Genomic DNA, 21,377 nt, shown 5'->3' with positions numbered 1-21,377 from the left:
CAAATTATTCAGATGTGCTTTAAGTACCCTGTTTCTGTAGAATTTTGTATTTAAGCTTATGGAATTTTAGTTTATAGGACTTGAATTCTGGTAGCCCCTTCCTTGGTTTGCTCTTGGCAGCTTTGTTAAAACACAGAAGTACGACTGGGCGCGGTGGCTCACACCTGTTATCCCAGCACTTTGGAAGGCTGAGGTGGGCAAATAACCCGAGGTCAGGAGTTCGAGACCAGCATAACTTACAAGGTTAAATCTTGTCTCTACTAAAAATACAAAAATTAGCCTGGTGTGGTGGGGCACGCCTGTAATCCCAGCTACTCAGGAGGCTGAGGCAGGGGAATCACGTGAACCTGGGAGGCGGAGGTTGCAGTGAACTGAGATCGTGCCACTGCACTCTAAATGCTTTGTATATATCAACTTTTAGTGCTCAAAACACTATAAAGCAAATACAATTACTCTCTTTTTTTTTGAGACAGAGTCTCTCTCTGTCGCCCAGGCTGGAGTGCAGTGATGGGATCTTGGCTCACTGCAAACTCCGCCTCCCGGGTTCAAGTGATTCTCCTGCTTCAGCCTCCCAAGTAGCCAGGACTACAGGCCATGCCAACAAGCCCAGATAATTTTTGTATTTTTAGTATAGACAAGGTTTCACTAAGTCGGCCAGGCTGGTCTTGAACTCCTGACCTCAGGTGATCCGCCCACCTCGGCCTCCCAAAGTGCTGGGATTACAGGCGTGAGCCACCGCACCCGGCCCAATTACCCTCATTTTAGAGATGAAGACACTGAGGCATAGAAAGGTCAGGTCACTTATCTAAGCTCATAGCTGGAAAGGACAGAATCAGGATTTGAACTCAGACAGCACAACTCTAGTGTCTTGGCATCTAATGAACCAGCAAAAGAACAGAGGAGCTGTTCCCCAGGTCTCCTGTGCTTCCAGACCCTCGCTGGGGGCAACTGCCTTCACCACAGACTTTTTCAGAGGTTAAAGTTTCCAGCCTCGGCAACATGGTGAAACCCCAACTCTGTAAAAAATATATAACTTAGCGGGCGTGGTGGCACATGCCTGTTGTCCCAGGTTCTTGGGAAGTAGGGTGGGAGGATTGCTTGAACCCGTGAGGTCGAGGCTGCAGTGAGCCGTGTTCACGCCATTTCACTCCAGCTTGGGTGACAGAGGGAGACCGTGTTCCAAAAAAACCAAAATTTCCTTGCTGGTACAGACCCTCGCACATAGTAGGTGCTCTGTAAACTATTTAATTTTTGTTTTGTTTTGGAGATGGAGTCTCGCTCTGTAACCAGGCTGGAGTGCAGTGGCGTGATCTCTGCTCACTGCAACCTCAGCCTCCGGGGTTCAAGCGATTCTCCCCTCTCAGCCTCCTGAGTAGCTGGGATTACAGGTGTCCGCCTCACGTCTGTAATTCCAGCACTTTGGGAGGCCAAGGAGGGTGGATCACTTGAGGTCAGGAGTTCGAGACCAGCCTGGGCAACATGATGAAACCCCATCTCTACAAAAATTCAAAAAAATTAGCTGGGCATGGTGGTGCATACCTGTAATCCCAGCTACTAGGGAGGCTGAGGCAGGAGAATCACTTGAACCCGGGAGGCGGAGGTTGCAGTGAGCCAAGGTGGCACCACTGCATTCCAGCCTGGGTGACAGAGCAAGACCCCATCTCAAAATAAATAAAAAAAATTAAAAAATATTATAAAATACATAGAAAAAAACAAAACAAGTGAACAAGTGCTGGGGAGGATGTGAAGAAATCAGGTATCTGATAAGGGATTAATTTCCAGAATATATATTTTTAAAACTCAACAGCAAACAACACAATTCAAAAACGGATAAAAGGATCCATATATATATAAAATACATATTTTTATATATTTATATATTATATATTTATTTATTTTTGAGACATTGTCTCGCTCTGTTGCCCAGGCTTGAGTGCAGTGGCACAATCTCTGCTCACTGAAAGCTCTGGCTTCCAGATTCATGCCATTCTCCTGCCTCAGCCTCCTGAGTTGCTGGGACTACAGGCACCCGCCACCATGCTCGGCTAATTTTTTGTATTTTAGTAGAGACGGGGTTTCACCGTGTTAGCCAGGATGGTCTCCATCTCCTGACATCGTGACCCACCCGCCTTGGCCTCCCAAAGTGCTGGGATTACAGGCGCGAGCCACCAAGCCCGGCCCCAAAATATCTTTTTTTCACTGCAGGCCAGGCGCGGCAGCTCATGCCTGTAATCCCAGCAATTTGGGAGGCCCAGGTGGGTGGATCACTTGAGGTCAGGAGTTGGAGACCAGCCTGGGCAACATGGTGAAACCCTGTCTGTACTAAAAATACAAAAATTAGCCGGGCATAGCGGTGAGCACCTGTAATCCCAGCTACTCGGGAGGCTGAGGCAGGAGAATTTCTTGAACCCAGGAAGTGGAGGTTGCAGTGAGCCAAGATCGCGCCACTGCACTTTAGCCTGGGTAACAGAGCAGAATCTTGTCTCAAAAAATAAAATAAAAAGTAAGGGCGGGTGCAGTGGCTCACGCCTGTAATCCCAGCACTTTGGGAGGTTGAGGCAGGCGGATCACGAGGTCAGGAGATGGAGACCATCCTGGCTAACACGGTGAAACCCATCTCTACTAAAAATACCAAAAATAAATAAATAAATAAATAAATAAATAAGCCGGGCGTGGTAACAGGCGCCTGTAGTCCCAGCTACTCGGGAAGCTGAGGCAGGAGAATGGCATGAACTCAGGAGGTGGAGCTTGCAGGGAGCAGAGATCACGCCACTGCACTCCAGCTTGGGCGACAGAGCAAGACTCCACCTCAAAAAAAAAAAAAAAAAAAAAGCCAGATGCAAAAGGATGATTAAAGGAGTCTACATACATGGAAAGTAGAATAGAGATTAGGAGGGGATGGGGAGAGGCAGGAATGGAGAGTTATTGCCCACTAGATACAAAATTTATTTGGAATGATGAAAAAGTTCTAACACCAGAGCTGATGGTTATACAATATTTTGAATGTACTTAATACCACTGAATTGTACACTTAAAAAACAGTTGAAATAAATGGGTACAGAGTTTGTCTGGGATGATGAAAAAGTTCTGAAGATAGTGGTGATGGTTGCAACACAATTTGAATATACTTAATGTCCTTGAACTGTATACTTAAACATGGCTACAATGAGGCCAACAAGGTGGCTGACTCCTGTAATCCCAGTACTTTGGGAGGCCAAGGAGGGCAGATGACTTGAGCCCGGGAGTTCAAGACCAGCCTGTGCAGCATAGCGAGATCCCTGTCTCTACAAAACAATTTTAAAAATTAGCTGGGTGTAGTGGTGCAACACCTGTAGTCCCAGCTACTAGGGAGGCTGAGAGAGGAGGATCATTTGTGACTGGGAGATTGAGGCTGCAGTGTGCCACTGCACTCCAGCCTGGGTGACAGAGTGAGACCCTGTCTCAAAATTTAACAAAAGGGCTAAAATCATGAATTTTATGTTGTATTTTACCACAATAAAAAATTACCCAAAGAAAAAAGTCATACCCCTTCAACAGAGAAAAGTTTTAGGCTTACACCAGGATTTCTTAACAGTGGCTGACATTTTGTGCTGGATAATTCTTTGTTGTGAGGAACTGTCCTGTGCAGGGATGTTTAGCAGCATCCCTGGCCCTGATGTGATGACAGGACCACCTCCCCAGGTACTCCAGAAATTGCAAAATGTCACATGGAGAAGGGGGCCACATTCTTCTCCAGCAGAGAACCACTGGCCTGTATTCACTTGCTGACCCCGAGAACGTCGTTTGAAACTTTGCTCTGTCCCATCCTTCAGCTCGGCCCACAGTCCCATGGACATGGGAATTTTATTGGTTTCATCACATGCCACATGGATGGATACTGTTCAAATAAAGTTACCGTGTGAATGCAGTTTCTCCCATGTTGCGTCCAGTAGAATGACAGAAACTTCTGGAGAAGTCACTTCAGCATGAAGTTTATAAAAATTTTTTTTATTTTTTGAGATGGAGTCTCCTCTGTCACCTAGGCTGAAGTGCAGTGGCACAATCTCGGCTCACTGCAACCTCTGCCTCCTGAGTTCAAGTGAATCTCATGCCTCAGCCTCCAGAGTAGCTGGGACTACAGGAGCGCGCCACCACGCCCAGCTAATTTTTGTGTTTTTGTGGAGACGGGGTTTCACTATGTTGCCCAGGCTGGTCTCAAACTCCTGAGCTCAAGTGATCTACCCGCCTCGGCCTCCCAAAGTGCTGAGATTACAGGCGTGAGCCACCGCGCCCGGCCTCTTTCTCCACGTTTTGACTGAGGCCATCTCCATGCATCTTTTCTCTTGCCTGGAAATGTGGTGGAATCAAATAAAACAAATTCGACAATGGTTTAACAAAATTCTTTAATAAAATTTATAAAAATGCATCTTTGAGAATACTTTTCTCAGCTTGAATTGTTTTCCTTTTCCACCCCCAAAGAAAATACACAATTATCAGCACCCACACATGTATACACTCAAAACTACAGTGACATTCTCTACACAGAACTATATTTGATATAGCTTGAACTGCCGAAAAATCAAGACAATTCCAAAAAGTGATTGCAGGGTTGATTTTTTTCTCCAAAACACTTGAGAAACAGTAAAGCTATTTCAACAAAAGTCTTTTCTTCAATTGTCAAAAGTTGAAATTCACATTTAAATAAAAAGAGAGCCAAATCAAGATCCTCTCTACCCCTACCCCTCAACTAACCCCCTTTAGGGCCACATTTTCTTCTTGCTCCTAAGAAAAAAATTTGGAATTTCGAATATTCTCAGTTTTCTATGCACATCTGGAATTGGGCAAATGTGTTCAGCTCAGCCAGCATTTTCTGTAGACATCATCAAAAGCAGGCACTTGGGGATTCTGGGCTTTGAGTACAAACCACGGATCCTGTGTCAGAAACACATGTTGAGACTCCTCCATTCCTTCCAGAATTTTCAGAGATGAGGTAGACCCACCTCAATCATCCTCAGCATCAGTTTGCTAAATTGCCAGGCTCAAAGACAAGCTCTCCTGCCATCTCCAAGCCCACTTTTCATAGTTCCGCTCTGTCTTTGGCTGCAGCACTTTAGGCACTATTCTAAGTCCTGGAGTATATCACTCTTGCTTCAGAGCTAAATAAACATTAACGAACACACTTACTCAGAACAAGTCACTGGATAGAGGCCCATTGCAAGTTACATACTCAGGAGATGAAAGAGGGAAGCCATTAAAGGTCTTCAGATTAGACAATACCTAGTCAAGATGTGGCCAGACGAAGACACGAGCTTCTTACCCTAAAAGGGCCCAATAATTTCTGCATCGGAGAACTCCTATCTTGGGCAAAGCAACTGAATTCAGGAGTGAGAATAGATATTAAAACATGGAGGCAGCTCATGCCCACAATCCCAGCACTTTGGGGGGCCAAGACAGGAGGATTGCTTGAGGCCAGGAGTTTAAGACCAGCATGGGCAACATAGCAAGACCCCATCTGTACAAAAAAATAAAAAGGAGGCTGGTGGGAGAATTGCTTGAGCCCCAGAGTTTGAGGTTACAGTGAGCTATGATGACATCACTGCATCCCAGGCCTGGGTGATGGAGCGAAACTGTATCTTAAAAAATGGCAGGGAGTTGGGGAGCTGGGCAGGTGCAGTGGCTCATGCCTGTAATCCCAATACTCTGGGAGGCCAAGATGGGAGGATCACTTGAGCCCAGGAGTTTGAGTCCAGCCTGGGTAACATAGGGAGACCCCATCTCAAATATTTAAAAAATTAGTCATGCGTAGTGGTGCATGCCTGTGGTCCCAGCTACTTGGGAGGCTGAGGTGCAAGGATTGCTTGAGCCTGGGAAGACAAGGCTGCAGTGAGCTGTGATTGCACCACTGCACTCCAGCCTGGCTGATAGAATGAGACCCTGTCTTAAAAAAAAAAAAAAAAAAAATGCAGAGGGACACACCAGTGTAGCAATGAGCAGGAGCACACAAATTTTTTTTTTAAAAATTATATACACAAAACAACAGAACTAGAGTAGCTGACTTCTCCCCGTCTTTTTAAAAGTGAGACAAAATTCCTTAAGAAAATCTGCAAGGTGCTGGGTGAACCTTCTGATGCTGAAGTTGTTCTTCTGGAATATTAAAATTTGGGTAGCTTTTGGACATCACCACCATGTAAAGAGTGATGGGAAAAGAAAAAAAAAAGCTTTAAGAAAGAAGTCAAAACTTTTCTAACACACACTGATTAGAGCTATAAAGTGGAAAGAGTATAAAGCTATACTAACTGCATCACTGACCAGTCTCTTTTTTTCCCAGAAACTCATCTCAAGGGAAGGGAGCTGAAAAACCACCAGCAACATGATTTCTGCATTTCCCAGCACACGGGTCTAGGGCCCGCCTCTCTTGAGTCCCCTAGTCGTCCTCGCCGCCTCCGTACATGTCTGCCAGCTTCTTGAAGCGATTGCCCCATTCGTTCAAGTAGTCATAGTCCTGGTCTTTGTCTGACTCTGAGGAGTTCAGGGAGCTCAGACTAGCAGCTTCGGAACCGCTTCCTTCATAGTCAAACACGAGCAGAGAATCATAAGGCGGGGCTGTGGGGTCAGTATCAGCCGCCTTCAGGTTCTAAAGAAGAAAGGGGACAAAAGGATCTTTTAGTGAAAGGAAGGGCACACCTGTCATCTGGGGCAAGAAGTCTAGCAATATGTAAGGTATGACAATGCACCCAGACTGTGGCACACCACGGAGCAGTGAACACCAACAACGTACATTTATACACATTGTCATGGAAAGATGCAGATGCACAGGATATGTTGTTGATGGAAAGAGAAAGTAAAATGGTAAGTTATATGTAGGCAGGAGAGATGCAAGCACCGACCAGTCAGGATGGAGTCCCCACAAATCAGAGTGGGTCTGCCACACCACCAGCTGGGATGGGCAGAGCTGGAAACTTTGCATACTGGTGCATGCAGGCTGCATTTCCACCCAGAAAGGCCTGGAAGGATGAATGCCAAATGCTTAACAGTTAAATCTGGGGAGTGGGGATGTGGGAATTAAGGAAGGACTTGTATTTTCTTTTTCTTTTTTTTGGAGACAGAGTTTCATTCTTGTCACTCAGGCTGGAGTGCAATGGCGTGATTTTGGCTCACTGCAACATCCGCCTCCCAGGTTCAAGCGATTCTCCTGTCTCAGCCTCCCAAGTAGCTGGGTCTACAGGCATGCGCCACCATGCCTGGCTAATTTTTGTATTTTTAGTAAAAACGGGGTTTCACCATGTTGGCCAGGCTGGTCTCCAACTCCTGGCATCAGATGATCCACCTGCCTTGGCCTCCCAAAGTGCTAGGATTACAGGCGTGAGCCACTGCACCCAGCCTTTTCTTTATATATTTTCATTTTATGAAATAAATAAAGTATATTTATTTATTTTGAGATGGAGTCTCAAGTCTTGCTCTGTCACCAAGGCTAGAGTGCAATGGCATGATCTTGGCTCACTGCATCCTCCGCCTCCTGGGTTCAAGCGATTCTCCTGCCTCAGCCTCCTGAGTAGCTGGGATTACAGGTGTGTACCCCCACACCATAATTTATATTTTTTAAATAGCAAGCATACTTAAAAAAAAAAAACTTTTAGATTTGGGAGTACATGTGAAGGTTTGTTATATAGGTAACAAATGGTAAACTCACGTCCTGGGGGTTTGTTGTACAGATTATTTCATCACCCAGTTATTTAGCCCAGTACCCAATAGTTATCTTTTCTGCTCCTCTCCCTCCTCCCTTCCTCCTCCCTCAAGCAAACCCCAGTGTCTGTTGTTCTCTTCTTCGTGTCCATGAGTTCTCATCATTCAGCTCCCACATACAAGTGAGAACATGGGGTATTTGGTTTTCTGTTCCTGCATTAGTTTGCTAAGGATAATGGCCTCCAGCTCCACCCATGATCTTGCTCCCGCAAAGGACATGATCTTGTTCTTTTTTAGCATACTATTTTTATAGTTTAAATAAAAACTGCAAATACAAGTGATGACTTGCAAATGAGTGTGAATGGAGGAAAGGCCTGAATCCAGATGTACCTAAAAGGGCTCTGTAGCCAGGAGCGGTGGCTCACGCCCATAATCCCAGTACTTTGGGAGGCCGAGGTAGGCAGATCACCTGAGGTCAGGAGTTTGAGACCAGACTGGCCAATATGATGAAACCCCATCTGTACTAAAAATACAAAAATTAGCTGGGTGTGGTAGTGGTGCCTGTAATCCCAGCTACTTGGGAGAACTGAGGCAGGAGAATCGCTTAAATCTAGGAGGCAGAGGTTGCAGTGAGCCAAGATCACGCCACTGTACTCCAGCCTGGGCGACAAGAGTGAAACTGTCTCAAAAAATGAAAATAAAAATAAAAATAAATAAATAAATGAATAAAAGACGTGGTTAAACTGGTTTCTTCCTGTTTCTTGTTTTTTTCCAGTGGCTAAAATGAATGTGGCTTGGTCACTTCTAACACTGCAGTGCCTCACAGTCCTCAGTGACAGCTCCCATAGAAAGCTAAAGCAGGCCGGGCGCGGTGGCCCACGCCTGTAATCCCAGCACTTTGGGAGGCCAAGGCAGGCAGATCACCTGAGGTCAGGAGATCGAGACCATCTGGTTAACATGGTAAAACCCTGTCTCTACTAAAAATACAAAACAAACAAACAAACAAAAAAAATAGCTGGGCTTGGTGGCAGGCGCCTGCAGTCCCACCTACTCGGGAGGCTGAGGCAGGAGAATGGTGTGAACCTGGGAGGTGGAGCTTGCAGTGAGCTGAGACTGCACCACTGCACTCCAGCCTGGGCGACAGAGCGAGACTCTGTCTCAAAAAAAAAAAAAAAAAAAAAAAAGAAAGCTAAAGCAAACACAGACCTCACCATGAAGACTCACCGAGGGCCACTGGACCATCAGACAAGCCCAGAAAATCATTCCAGTAACCAAGCAAGTTAATAGAGAACATAACTTAAGGAAACAGATCCTGCTGGACTATTTCTTTACTGGGTTCTTTCTCATCTTATCCTAAGCTAATTAATTTAATGCCTTGTTATTGTCCCTTGCAGACAGGCACAACCTTCTGATAGTTCTGGCCAATAACTGGTTGGCAACTCCCTTGTTGAATAAGAAGACAGTTTGCTAGAAGAAAGACTTTTGTCCTCTGCTTTGTTCTTCATACTTTTTCCTGACTGGAATACAGACTTAAGATCTGGAAGGGTGGCAGCCATCTTGTGATCATGAGACGACAAGCCTGAGAAGAAGGGTCTACATGCTAAGATGATGGAGCAGAAACATGGAACAGCCTGATGCACCAGCCTAGACTGCTCACCCCAACTTTCTATTTGTAAGAGGTAAATCTACTCCCATCTGTTTCAGCATCTTGTATTTAAGAGCTGAATGCATTTCTGACATATACAATACAGATTCTATTTTTCTAATCCTCAGGTAGGCTTGTCATGTACATTTATCATTGTATCCCAACCAGCAGTGGGAGACAAGGGAAGTAAATTCCATTAGTGAAACTAAAATGAAATTTACTTAGAATCTTCCTAGTTTCATTTCTAGATCTACTAAATCCTTTCAGGCAATTCTTGGTTTTGCCACATGGACTTTGCAATTTGAAGCACGATTAGATCCAAAATTCAGATGAGACACAGATTAAGAAAAACAGGCCGCCAGGTGCGGTGGCTCACACCTGTAATGCCAGCACTTTGGGAGGCCGAGGTGGGTGGATCACCTGAGGTCAGGAGTTAGAGACCAGCCCGACCAACATGGAGAAATCCTGTCTCTACTAAAAATACAAAATTAGCCGAGTGTGGTGGCACATGCCTGTAATCCCAGCTACTTGGGAGGCTGAGGCAGGAGAATCGCTTGAACCCGGGCGGAGGTTGTGGTGAGCAAAGACTGCGCTGTTGCACTCCAGCCTGGGCAACAAGAGCGAAACTTCGTCTCAAAAAAAAAAAAAGGAAAACAGGGCTCAGGGCTCAGGCAAGCTGAAAACATAGTAAAGGAAAGAATCTAAAGACTTTTTCTCATTTTCGACACAACTCCTCCTGAGTTTAGAGATGAGCCGTGCTTTGGCTTTCCACGTGGATTACTTACTTCATCAATAAAATTTCCAATTTCATCGGGATTGGCAGGGCGGGGAAGGTACCGGGGGACACTCATGAGTGTTGGTGCGACATCATTACGAGTCACTTCAGGCCGAGCGTCCAGGCCCCTGTGCAACTGGCTCAAGTCAAAGTCCTTTGGAGAAAAAGGTTGAAGTATAATGAAGAGTAAGAAAGAAACAGTCATATACACAGGGCTATGTTCAGTTTATAGATTACGGTTGGATGATGCCTTCACTGCCAACTGTATGATCTTTACCAGTTTAATGCAAAATGACAGTTTTCAAGCTAAAAGTCTCCCAAATAGTACTGGAAAAAAACATAGCCCAAAGGATTGTGAGTAGCATGTGTGGATCCAGATATACGCTGTGTGCCTTACTAATTTTCATAGGACATGATGATTAAATCACTGTTTGGCAAATATTCACTCCCTCCCAACCCCAGCTTGTGAGAAAAGTATACATCCATCGATTTGGGGCTTTGTTGTGTGACTTGCTTAGCTAATGGGACAGTAACATGTGACACAGGCAGAGGTCTGAAAGGCACCAGCTTCTGGTACAAAGATGAGACTTGCATGGAACAGACCTGGACACAATTTGCAGGTTAGAGCCATTCAGCTAAACTCTGCCTAAATCTGCTGAGCCCCAGCCATCCTACAGATTCTCATGAGCTTAGATGAGACCAGCAGTTGCCCCAGCTACCCCACAGTACATGAGAAAGACACGCATGTTGTGTGCCGCTGAGATTCTGGGATTGGTTGCTCTATTGCTCACTGATACCATATATCTGGTATCCCCCAGCTAGACTTACAAGTGCCTGAAATCTAGAACAATATTTTTCTCTGTACACCCACCTCTGTATGTTGTATGGAGCTCAGTAAATTGAGCCTCACTCTGTGGCCTCAGACAAAAGCAGGACTCTGTAATAGACCCCCATGGTTCCCTTTCTATAATAAGTAGACTCTCCAAGACACCGAACAGTTCCCTGGACAACTCTAGGGTAAGATGTTGAGATCATCTCCAAAATCAGGAAATACAGAGGGACTAAAGGTATAACAATGACAAAAAGGAGTTTGGCCTAGCTAAAAACTCAAGAGAAACAAAGCAGACCGGTTGTTCTATGTCAAAGAGAATCTGGCTGAAGTTCATGTCCAGAGAATGGCAATGAGGAGTGCAGGCTCTGAGACAGACCATTTGGCTCTGTTGCTTCCTAGCTGTGTGACCTTAGCCAAGTTACTGAGCTTCTCTGTGCCTCAGCTCGCTCATTGAGGTGCAGAACAGTATGCAATCAATAAATGTTAGCAGTGTTGGTGATGATGTGATGATGATGATGATGGTCAATGACAATGTCTACTTTCTTGGGTAAGGCCTTAAAAAGATAATATCCAAAGTGATTCAGAGTTGTTTCAAATGCCTACCTCTTACTAATCATTGCTTCTTCCGAATAAAGAGATCACCATTGAGCTACCAAGGTTTTAAAAACCCACCTGGTCCTCTTCTCCGCCTCCTTCTTCATCATAGTAATAAACGTTGTCCCGGGTGTCATCCTCTGGGGGCAGTAAGGGCTCTTTGACCACCGCTCTCCTCCGAAGAAACAGCAGGAGCAGCAGAATCAGAACTGGGATGGTGGGGGAGAGAGAGAGCAAGTGTTGAGAGCCAGAGATAAAGAAGGCCAGAAGCAGCAGCTATCACAGAACACCCCTCATACCAGACAGGGGGTAGTTAGACAGCCACCAGCTGCCTTCAGTACACTTGAAGATGTCAATCCATGTGACACTCACATCTCTGAAGTTGGTATGTACAGTACAACATAGTAGACAGTGATATGTGAATTCAACCATGGTCCTTAAGTTTCAGGTGGGTTTTAAACTCAATCACTGTCATTTTCCCAAATCTGGGGGAAAGTGTTCCAGGCAGAGGAAACAGTAAGGGCAGAGGTCCTGAGGCAGGAGCATGTTTGGTGTGATGGAGGGAAGGTGAGGAGGCCAGCATGGCTGTAGCAGGGTGCATGAGGGGAAAAGACATGGAGAAGAGTTCAGAGGGGCAAGCAGGGCGGGAGGGACATATGGGCCACTACGAGGACTTTGGCTTTGATTCTGAGTTGGAGCCATTGAAGGTTTGTGAGCAGGGCTCCTAGGTTAGCCCAAATGTGATTGATACATAATCAGCTATGGGGAGTGGGACAGAGACTATAAAATTGCCTGGTATGTTCTTATTTTCTCTTAAGATAGAATCATATAAGCAAGCTTTAAAATCTATTGAACTTCCAAGGCTTAACACAAGGGTTACATTTGATCTTGGGATTATTTCTAGGATATATACAATTAACATTTAACTTAAAAAAAAATTCTCTAAAGCAGCCAGAAAGAAACCACTTAACTTAAAATATATATATATTATTCACTGTGAATGAAAAAAAAAAAGATTCCATGTGTTTTCTATCTATGGGTGCCCAAGTACCTATATACTGTACCCTATGAAGCATAATCTTTATTTATTTATTATTATTATTATTTTGAGACACAGTCTTACTCTGTTGCCCAGGCTGGAGTGTAGTGGCGCAATCTCAGCTCACTGCAACCACCACCTCCTGGGTTCAAGCGATTCTCCTGCCTCAGCCTCCCAAGTAGGTGGAACTACAAGTGCCTGCCACCATGCCCAGCTAATTTTTGTATTTTTAGTAGAGACAGGGTTTCACTATGTTGCCCAGGCTGGTCTCAAACTCCTGACCTCAAGTGATCCACCCACCTGGGCCTCCCAAAGTGCTGAGATTACAGGCGTGAGCCACCACACCCGGCTGAAGCATAATCTTTAAACAGGAGGTTGCATAAACTTGGGGAAAAGATTTCTCAGGTGTACCTCAACTACCTATTTCTGAAATCAGAAAAATGCCAGAAACCTTATCGAGATAAACAACATAACTCCCTTGTCCATGATTCATCAACAAGAACCCTGAATTGGCTGCACAGGGAGACAGCACTGAACAAGACTATAGGAGCTACACAGTCCCCAACCATGCAGAGCAAGAGGCAGTTTACCGTTTCCAAAAAGACGCCTCTTATCAGCTATGCCAGAAGCCCAGTATCCACAGGCTCTGAGAAAAAGCCTGGCACAGAGTAAGCAATCAAACATTGGCGGAAAACATGAAAAGCTTCAGATCTCCTGGTATCTCTCTAGTAATTTTTTTTTTTAATAGAGATGGGGTCTTGCTATGTTGCCCAGGCTGATCTTGAAACCTAAGTTCAAGCAATCCTGCCACCTCAGCTTCCCAAAGTGTTGGGATTATAGACGTGAGCCACCGTGCCCAGCCTCTAGCACATTTTTGCCCTTAAGAAACAAGAAATTGGCCGGTGGAGTGGCTCACACCTGTAATCCCAGCACTTTGGGAGACCAAGGTGGGAGGATCACTTGAGCTCAAGAGTTTGAGACCAGTGTGAGTAACATAGTGAGAACCCATCTCTAATAAAGAAAGAAAAAATAATAATAGAAGCTAAAAATACAAGAAATTGAACATCTGAACTCTGGCATTGTCTCTGTTTTAAATGCTATTCTACGTGGGAATCCCTACCCCCAGTGTCTAAAAAAATACATACCCATAGCAAATTTAGGTAATCCTATTTTTTAAAAAATATTTCGAGTATAACTACAATCTTTAAGATTCCCTGGCTAGGTGCAGTGGCTCATGCCTACAATCCCAACATTTTGGGAGGCCAAGGCAGGAGTACTGGTTGAGACCAGGAGTTTGAGACCAGCCTGGGCAACATGAGGAAATACTGTTTCTACAAAAAAATATTAAAAAATTAGCTGGGTGTGGTGGCTCATGCCTGTGGTCCCAGCCATCCAGGGGGCTGAGGTAGCAGGATCACCTGAGCCCCAGAAGTCAAGGCTGCAGTGAGCTGAGATCTGAGATCACTCCACTGCACTCCAGCCAGGCCCACAGAACGAGACTTTGCCTCAAAAAAAAAAAAAAAAAAAAAAAAGAGAAAAGAAGAAGAAGAAAAAAAGATTCCCTTTAGAATGAATGTACTAGTCAGTAACCACTACACCAAAAGCAAGACCAGGCCACTGAAATGTAATTTGACTAGGAAGTGGGCAGGCAGGGCTTGTGTTACCCTGCCCAAGACAGTGATGAATTAACCTAATCTCATGGCACAATAAAGCCGTGTAAAGCCTGGCAGGATGAAAGTCCAGAAGGCTTGCTCAATTCTCAACAGTACTATCCTTTTCTTCAACTTTGGGAGGACACCAGGAGGGGGCAGAAACAAATGGGATGCCCAGCAGACATTTCTGGAAGGTTGAAAGGCACCCTCTCCTGGAGTCCACTGAGGCAGCAGCAGCAGGATCAATGGCACCCATGCTCAATCTAAATTGAAAACCCTAGATTTGGTCCCACTGCTCCCTCCAAAATTCTTTTTCCATTCCCACCAGCTTGGCCTGGTCTCTGCCCTCCTAGGAGTCTCCTCAAGCCTCTGCTGTGCTTTGCTAGGAGGGGAACCTTCCTGAATACCCATTTGCCTGTTGAAATTCTACCGGCCCCTGTGGCCTAACCACTTACATCTTCCACAAAACTGTCCTTAAGACTCAATTAACAGCCTTTTCTGACTACACTGACTACAAAGGCATTCGTGAGCTGGACCACCCCTTGCGGTCACTAATTATATATGATCTTTAAACATTTCTTTAAAAAAATTTTTTAAATAAAAAAAAATATATTTTTAATTTTGTAGAGACAGAGTCTTGCTTTGTTGCCCAGGCTGGTGTCAAACTCCTTGCTTCAAGCAATCCTCCTGCCTTGGTCTCCCAAAGAGTAAGCCACCATACCTGGTCAAAGGTTTCTAATTGACTTGCTCTCATTTGCTTTGAGAATCATTTGCTTGCTCTTCTATCATTCACATGTTTAAAGCCCTACCAGAGTTCTGATGTAGTGCACTCCTCCATATGGATACTTTGTCTTTTGATGCACATAGTCTGTTTTCATAGCTAATTTATTCCTTTAATAGATTCAGTATTTTCTCCCTGTGTGTAAATGATAAAAGTATTTACCTTGACCATAACAGCACCTGTGTCACCCCTAGGGCTCACTCCAGGTGGGCTCCAACGGAAACAGGTTTAAGGACTATGGCAGAAACTGCCAATTTTCCTCAGCATCCTTTTTCTCCTTTATCATTTCAGTCATTGACACTCACTGCTCACCCTACACTCCACCCCTACTCCACATCAATTTTCAATTGTAAGTAGAAGCTTCCAGGCTCCCTTGCAGCTAGATGTGGCTGTGTTTGGGCCAATGGTATATAAGTGGAGGTGATATATGCAACTTCCAGTCATTTGACCTCCACTTCCTCTCTTATCCCCTTCCCCTATCTAGGATGGAATGTAGAGGTAGTGGTGGTGAGCTGGCTAGCTTAGACCACGCTGATGAGGGCAGCCCCCAAGGTCTTGCTACTCTGCCTATGGTCTAAGGAACTGCAACATCAGTAACCCCTGGGAGCTGGTTAGAAATGTAGACTCTGGCCAGGTGCAGTGGCTCAAGCCTGTAATCCCAGCACTTTGGGAGGCTGAGGCGGGTGAATCACCTGAGGTTGGGGGTCCGAGACCAGCCTAACCAATATGGAGAAACCCCGTCTCTACTAAAAATACAAAATTAGCTGGGCATGGTGGCACATGCCCATAGTCCCAGCTACTTAGGAGGCTGAGACGGGAGAATCGCTTGAACCCGTTAGGCGGAGGTTGCAGTGAGCTGAGATCGCACCATTGCACTCCAGCCTCGGCAACAAGAGCAAAACTCCGTCTCAAAAAAAAAAAAAAGAAAAAAAAAGAAATGCAGAATCTGTAGTCCTACGCCAGACCTCCTGGATCAGATTTCCCAGTTTAAAAAGAGGCCCAGATGATTTGTATGTACTCAAGCTTGGGATGCACTGTCTTGAAGGATGAAAAGAAACAAGGTAGAAGAAACCTGGGTCCCCTGTTGACTTCATGGCCTTCCCATCTTAGACCATTTACCTCTGAAATGTTCAGTAAGAGACAAACTTCTATTTTACGGAGGCTAGCATAACTTGGGAGTCTCTTTCCTACATCAGCTAACCTATATCCTTACTAATATAAGAATAAAAATCATTTCCAGGAAATAAATCTCCTCCATTTTTTTAAGTCAAAGGCTGAGTCACTTGCCAGCTGGACTTACTTAGCAAAGCAAGAATTCCTCCAAGAATCCCCAGAATGGCAGGAATTTGCAATCCTGCTTCGATAGGCTGTGCCTTCTTACAGACGCCGGCGACCCCTTCACAGTCACACACGCTGACCTCTAAGGTGGTCACTTGGTCTTTATTCTGGTTATCCATGAGCTTGAGATTGATTTTGTAGTCACCCACCTCTAAGGCCATCTTCGGCTTCAAAATGATAGATTCTTGGGCTGGAGAAAGTAATAAAAAGAAATGATGAGACCAGGGAGGAAAATAAAAAGCTCATTCCAGAATAAAATTGCTAGTGAACTAAAGATACTCGCAAGCTGAGTGAAGAGAGCAGAGCTGCTTGGGTTTTATTTAGGTATGTACTTTTTTTCTTTTTTCTTCTTTGCTGTAAAAAGCTTTATTTCCATTTGGTCTAAGGCTTGGGAGAGGGCTCTAGAGTTGGTTTAAAAAAGCTGCCTAGTGGCTGGAGGGAGAGGCTTAGGCACAGCAGGGCTCTTCAGATGTCGCTGGGTTTGGTAGTCTCCTGTGTGCCTGAGGGTGACCCTTTTTGCCCAGCCCGGCCTGGAGGCCGGCCAGCCTGTGAAGGTTGGTCAGGTGGTCACCTATCTTCTTGATGAGTTTCACTTTTTCATCTAGGAAGTGGCTCTCCAGGAAGTCACAGATATGGGGGTCTGTGCAGGCGGAACCCAAGGCATGAAGATCCAAAAGGGCCCAGTTCAGGTTCTTCTCCAGGGCCAGAGTGACTTCCATCGCACCCAAGGTTTTACCCCATTCATCTTGACACAGCTTCTGGATGTCCTGGAAGACAGTGCGGCCGCCACACTGGTTTTGCATTTTCAAGGGACACTCAGCGCCCTTGTGCTTCTCCTTGGCCAATTTGTGGAAGAAGTGGTGCACACCTTCCAGATCCACATCGTCATGGCGGAAATAGAAGCCCAGAGAGAAGTAGGTGTAGGAAGCCCACGTATGCAAATTGACCAGGCAGTTGACAGCTGCCTCCACCTCGGTAGAATAGTTCTGATGAATCTGGGAGCTCACGATTGGTTGGCAAGAAGGAGCTAACCACAAAAATGGTGTTGTTTGGTCCCAGGAGCAGGAGGTAGCAGAGAAGATGGTCCTGGAGGTTGCAAGTGGAGAGGGGAGTGGAGGGTGGCTAGAGGCTGGGAGAGGAAGCCCTGCTTGGGTTTTAGATTACTGGGTAGCATGCTACAAAGTTAGGTACCAGGAAAGGAAAAAGACCTTTGGAGCAAGGCCTCAAAGACAGAAGTGACAAGGAAGCAAGTATCAATGGAAGGGGTGACATCTAGAAGTTGAGAAGGGAAATTGAAAGGTGGGAATCTGGGGGAAGGGAAGCATGGCAGTTGGAGCAAAGTTGCCAAAATAAAACTCAGGTACCCACTTGGGTCGTTGTACTGAATGGTCCAGTTGGCACTCGCCCCGTGTGTTAGTTCTGCTGTGAAGGGAGATGTATTGGGAGGAAGGTCTGCATCAATGATGTTTATGACCTGAGGCTTTGGATTCCTCTCACAGAAGAATAGAGTTCGAGGTTCTGGTATGGGGGCATTGTCATTCACATCAGACAGGATCAGCAGAAGTGTCCCTGTTCCAGTAGCAACTGGAGAACCTAACAGAAAATACACAGGAAATGTGGCAGCTTGACAACAGTAATGAATCCCCATTGCCTTCCACCAGACCAAGTCTAGATCTTGTCCTGGCTCTTCAGTGGTCCCTCACCAGGCCCCACTCCACCCGCAGAACCTCCTGTCCCACCATTCCCAAAGGACCTCCACTCCCAGGTGGGCAGGTCTCTGGCCGTTTTATACAGACAGCTCATTCCCATCTTGATAACAATTATTCAAGTTATTCCTCACACCAAGAACACATTCCTCCTTCTTCACATATCGTTATTCATTCACTGAATTTTAACTACTCCAAGAAGTCCTATTGCCTGCCTGTTGTTTCCCTAGTTCTCCTTTTTCTGCACTTTCCTGCCATTCGAGGTCATTAACAAAGCATTGAGTCTTTTTATTTATTTTAATTTTAAGCCTGACTAGAAGCTTAAAATCAAAGGGGATGAGTTGGGTCTTTTGAAGTCTCTGCAAATTGGTTTTCAAAATAGATTGGGGAGTTCATATACACTTTTCTTTTTTTTTTTTTTTGAGGCAGGGTCTCACTTTGTCACCCAGGCTGGAATGCAGCGGCATGAACACAGCTCACTGCAGCCTCTACCTCCTGGGCTTAATCTCCCACCTCTGCCTCCCTAGTAGCTGAGACTACAGGCGCATGCCACCATGCTTGGCTAGTTTTAAAATTTTTTTTTGTAGAGAGGGGGTCTTATCATGTCGCCCAGGCTGGTCTTGAACTCTTGGGCTCAAGTGATCCTCCCATCTTAGCCTCTGAAAGTGTTGGGATTATAGGTGTGAGCCACTGCGCCCAGCCCATCCACACTTCTGTTTGCATTTCTTTTACATCTTGACACAACACCAAGCATATAGTAGTAGGAAAAATTGGTACCCAGGGAACTATCATCAATATTAGTATACGATACGGATACAAAACAACAGAGGAATCCATCTCAAACCTATAAATAGATATGTCTAGATGGCATGACTGTAAATTTTTGAAACTTTTTTTCTCATCTAAATTTTCTTTTTTAACAATGAGCACATGTCATTTAAAATTAATTTAAGGAGGCCAGGCATGGTAACTCATGCCTGTAATCCCAGCATTTTGAGATTATGGGCAGTATGTTGCCCAGGCTAGTCTTGAACTCCTGGCCTCAAGTCATCTCCCACCTGAGACCCCCAAAGTGTTGGGATTACAGGTGTGAGCCTAGCACCCAGCCTATAAATGTATTTAAATGCACAAAAACAGTCTGGAAGGACCCACACCTAACTAATTTAACACCTAACTAATTTCACCCACATGGGTATTAACATTTTTCAGGTAAAGGAATTGAGGGACATAAAAATTAAACAGCAGGCCAGGTGCAGTGGCTCATGCCTGTAATCCTAGCACTTTGGGAGGCCAAGGTGGGCAGATCACAAGGTCAGGAGTTCAAGACCAGCTTGGCCAATATGGTGGAACCCTGTCTCTACTAAAAATACAAAAAATTAGCTGGGCATGGTGGTGCACACCTGTAATCCAAGCTACTTGGGAGGCTGAGGCAGGAAAACTGCTTGAACCTGGGAGGTGGAAGTTGTAGTGAGCCAAGATTGCGCCATTGCACTCCAGCCTGGGTGACAGAACAAGACTCTGTCTCAAAAAAAAAAAAAAAAAAAATTAAACATCAAATCCAAGGTCACACGAGTATTAAGCTTTGGAACTGGATTGTAAACCATCATTATCTGGTTCCCTTAGGGAAGGAATAAAGAGTGAGTAGTGAAAAGTAAGTTCTGTTTGACCAAAATTACTTGAAAAAAAATTTTTTTTTTGGAGACAGGGTCTTGCTCTGTTGCCCAGGATGGAGAGCAGTGGCACAATCTTGGCTCACTGCAGCCTCCACCTCTCAGACTCAAGCAATCCTACCACCTCTCTGAGTATCTGGGACTACAGGTGCTCACCAACACACCCAGCTAATTTATGTACTTTAATGTAGAGACAGGGTTTTGCCATGTTGCCCAGGCTGGTCTTGAACTCCTAGGCTCAAGTGATACTCCCACCTCAGCCTCTCAAAGTGCTGGGATTACAGGTGTGAGTCACCGTGCCCAGCCCACTTGAATTTTTGATAATAAGAATGCCTTTGTTTAAGAATAAAAGAGAAATATTTTGCAGCAACATGGATGAAACTGGAGGCCATTGTCTCAAGTGAAACAAATCAGACATATAAGGAGAAATACTGCATGTTCTCACTTAGAAGTCGGAGTTCAATAATGTGTACACATGGATGTAGATTGTGGAATGATAGACAATGGCAGCTGGGAAGGGTCCGAGGGGTGGGAGGGGGTAGATGATGAACAATTACTTAATGGGTACAATGCATGCTATTTGGGTGATGGATACCCTAAAAGCCCTGACTTTACCACTACACATCTATGCATGTAACAAAATTACCCTTGTACTCCATACATTTATACAAATCAATCCAACAAACAAAAAAGATAAAAGAAAAAGAATGAACTCTTGCCTCCAAAAGAAGGGAGGGGCAAGGAAGTGAAGTAGCTAGGAGGTCGAGGCAGCAAAGGCCCAGATGAGGCCCCCTTACCGTTGTCTGTAGCTATGATGAGGGCTGTGTATGTGCTGTTCTTCACGTGCTCAACATCCTCCCTATCCAGCTCAGCCCGAGTGGAAATGGCACCAGTGTCCGGATTAATCTCCAGCCAGTTGGCAGTGTCTCTCCAAATCCGATACCTGAACAGGGACGAGCTCTGGCTTTTAGAATAGGACCAGCAAACAACATGTAGCTGAAAACGGCTTAAGCGCTTCTTCAGTTATATGGTTACTTCCAATGTTTTTATTTTGAAAACCAACAATAGGCTGGTCGCAGTGGCTCATGCCTGTAATCCCAACACTTTGGGAGGCCGAGGCGGGCAGATCACCTGAGGTCTGGAGTTCGAGACCAGCCTGGTCAACATGGCAAAGCCCTGTCTCTACTAAAAATACAAAGATTAGCTGGGTGTGGTGGCACATGCCTGTAATCTCAGCTACCGGGGAGGCTGAGGCAGGACAATCGTTTGAACCCGGGAGGTGGAGGTTGCGGTGAGCTGAGATTGCACCATTGCACTCCAACCTGGGCAACAAAAGTGAAACTCCGTCTTAAAAAAAAAAAAAAAGAAAGAAAAGAAAACCAACGATACAACAGACAAGTTACTAAAATAGTATGATGACCATCCATGAACTCTTCACCTCAGTTTCCTCATTGTTAATACTTTGCCACAACTGCTCTGTCTATATAGACACACGCCTACATAATTTCTTTTTCTGCTGAACCATTTGCAAATAAATTGCAGAAGTCACGTTCCTTTACTTATAAATATGTCATGTGTTATCTCCTAAGAACAAAGGCATTCTGTTATATAACCCCAATTTGATTTTATTTTTATTTTTTATTTTTTTTGAGACAGAGTCTCGCTCTGTTGCCCAGGCTGGAG

General features: G+C 45.0%; 2 protein-coding genes across 3 annotated transcripts in view; both read right to left on the bottom strand.

The window, feature by feature from the left end:
* Positions 1–4,363: 4,363 nt before the first annotated feature.
* The window catches only part of CDH1 (cadherin 1), a 100,553-nt gene continuing 83,539 nt past the window's right edge, over positions 4,364–21,377 (bottom strand). For both annotated transcript variants that reach the window (XM_054454110.2, XM_063655321.1), the window contains exons 11-16: positions 20,492–20,637; positions 17,687–17,911; positions 16,281–16,508; positions 11,587–11,717; positions 10,093–10,236; positions 4,364–6,613 (exon numbers count right to left, since the gene is read on the bottom strand). In XM_054454110.2, the coding sequence (XP_054310085.1) occupies positions 6,404–6,613; positions 10,093–10,236; positions 11,587–11,717; positions 16,281–16,508; positions 17,687–17,911; positions 20,492–20,637 (1,084 nt within the window). In that variant the 3' untranslated portion in view covers positions 4,364–6,403. The remainder of the gene's footprint in view (positions 6,614–10,092; positions 10,237–11,586; positions 11,718–16,280; positions 16,509–17,686; positions 17,912–20,491; positions 20,638–21,377) is intronic.
* LOC129016025 (ferritin light chain-like) lies at positions 16,756–17,643 on the bottom strand. Its single transcript, XM_054454882.2, has 2 exons — positions 17,589–17,643; positions 16,756–17,462 (listed from the first exon to the last, which is right to left on the bottom strand). The coding sequence occupies exons 1-2, from the start codon at positions 17,641–17,643 to the stop codon at positions 16,765–16,767; spliced, it is 753 nt and encodes a 250-aa protein (XP_054310857.2). The 3' UTR covers positions 16,756–16,764.

The sequence above is a fragment of the Pongo pygmaeus genome, chromosome 18, assembly GCF_028885625.2.
Source record: "Pongo pygmaeus isolate AG05252 chromosome 18, NHGRI_mPonPyg2-v2.0_pri, whole genome shotgun sequence".
Lineage (NCBI taxonomy): Eukaryota > Metazoa > Chordata > Mammalia > Primates > Hominidae > Pongo > Pongo pygmaeus.
The sequence above is the reverse complement of the archived record's forward strand: the minus strand, read 5'-3'. Positions and strand labels throughout refer to the sequence as shown.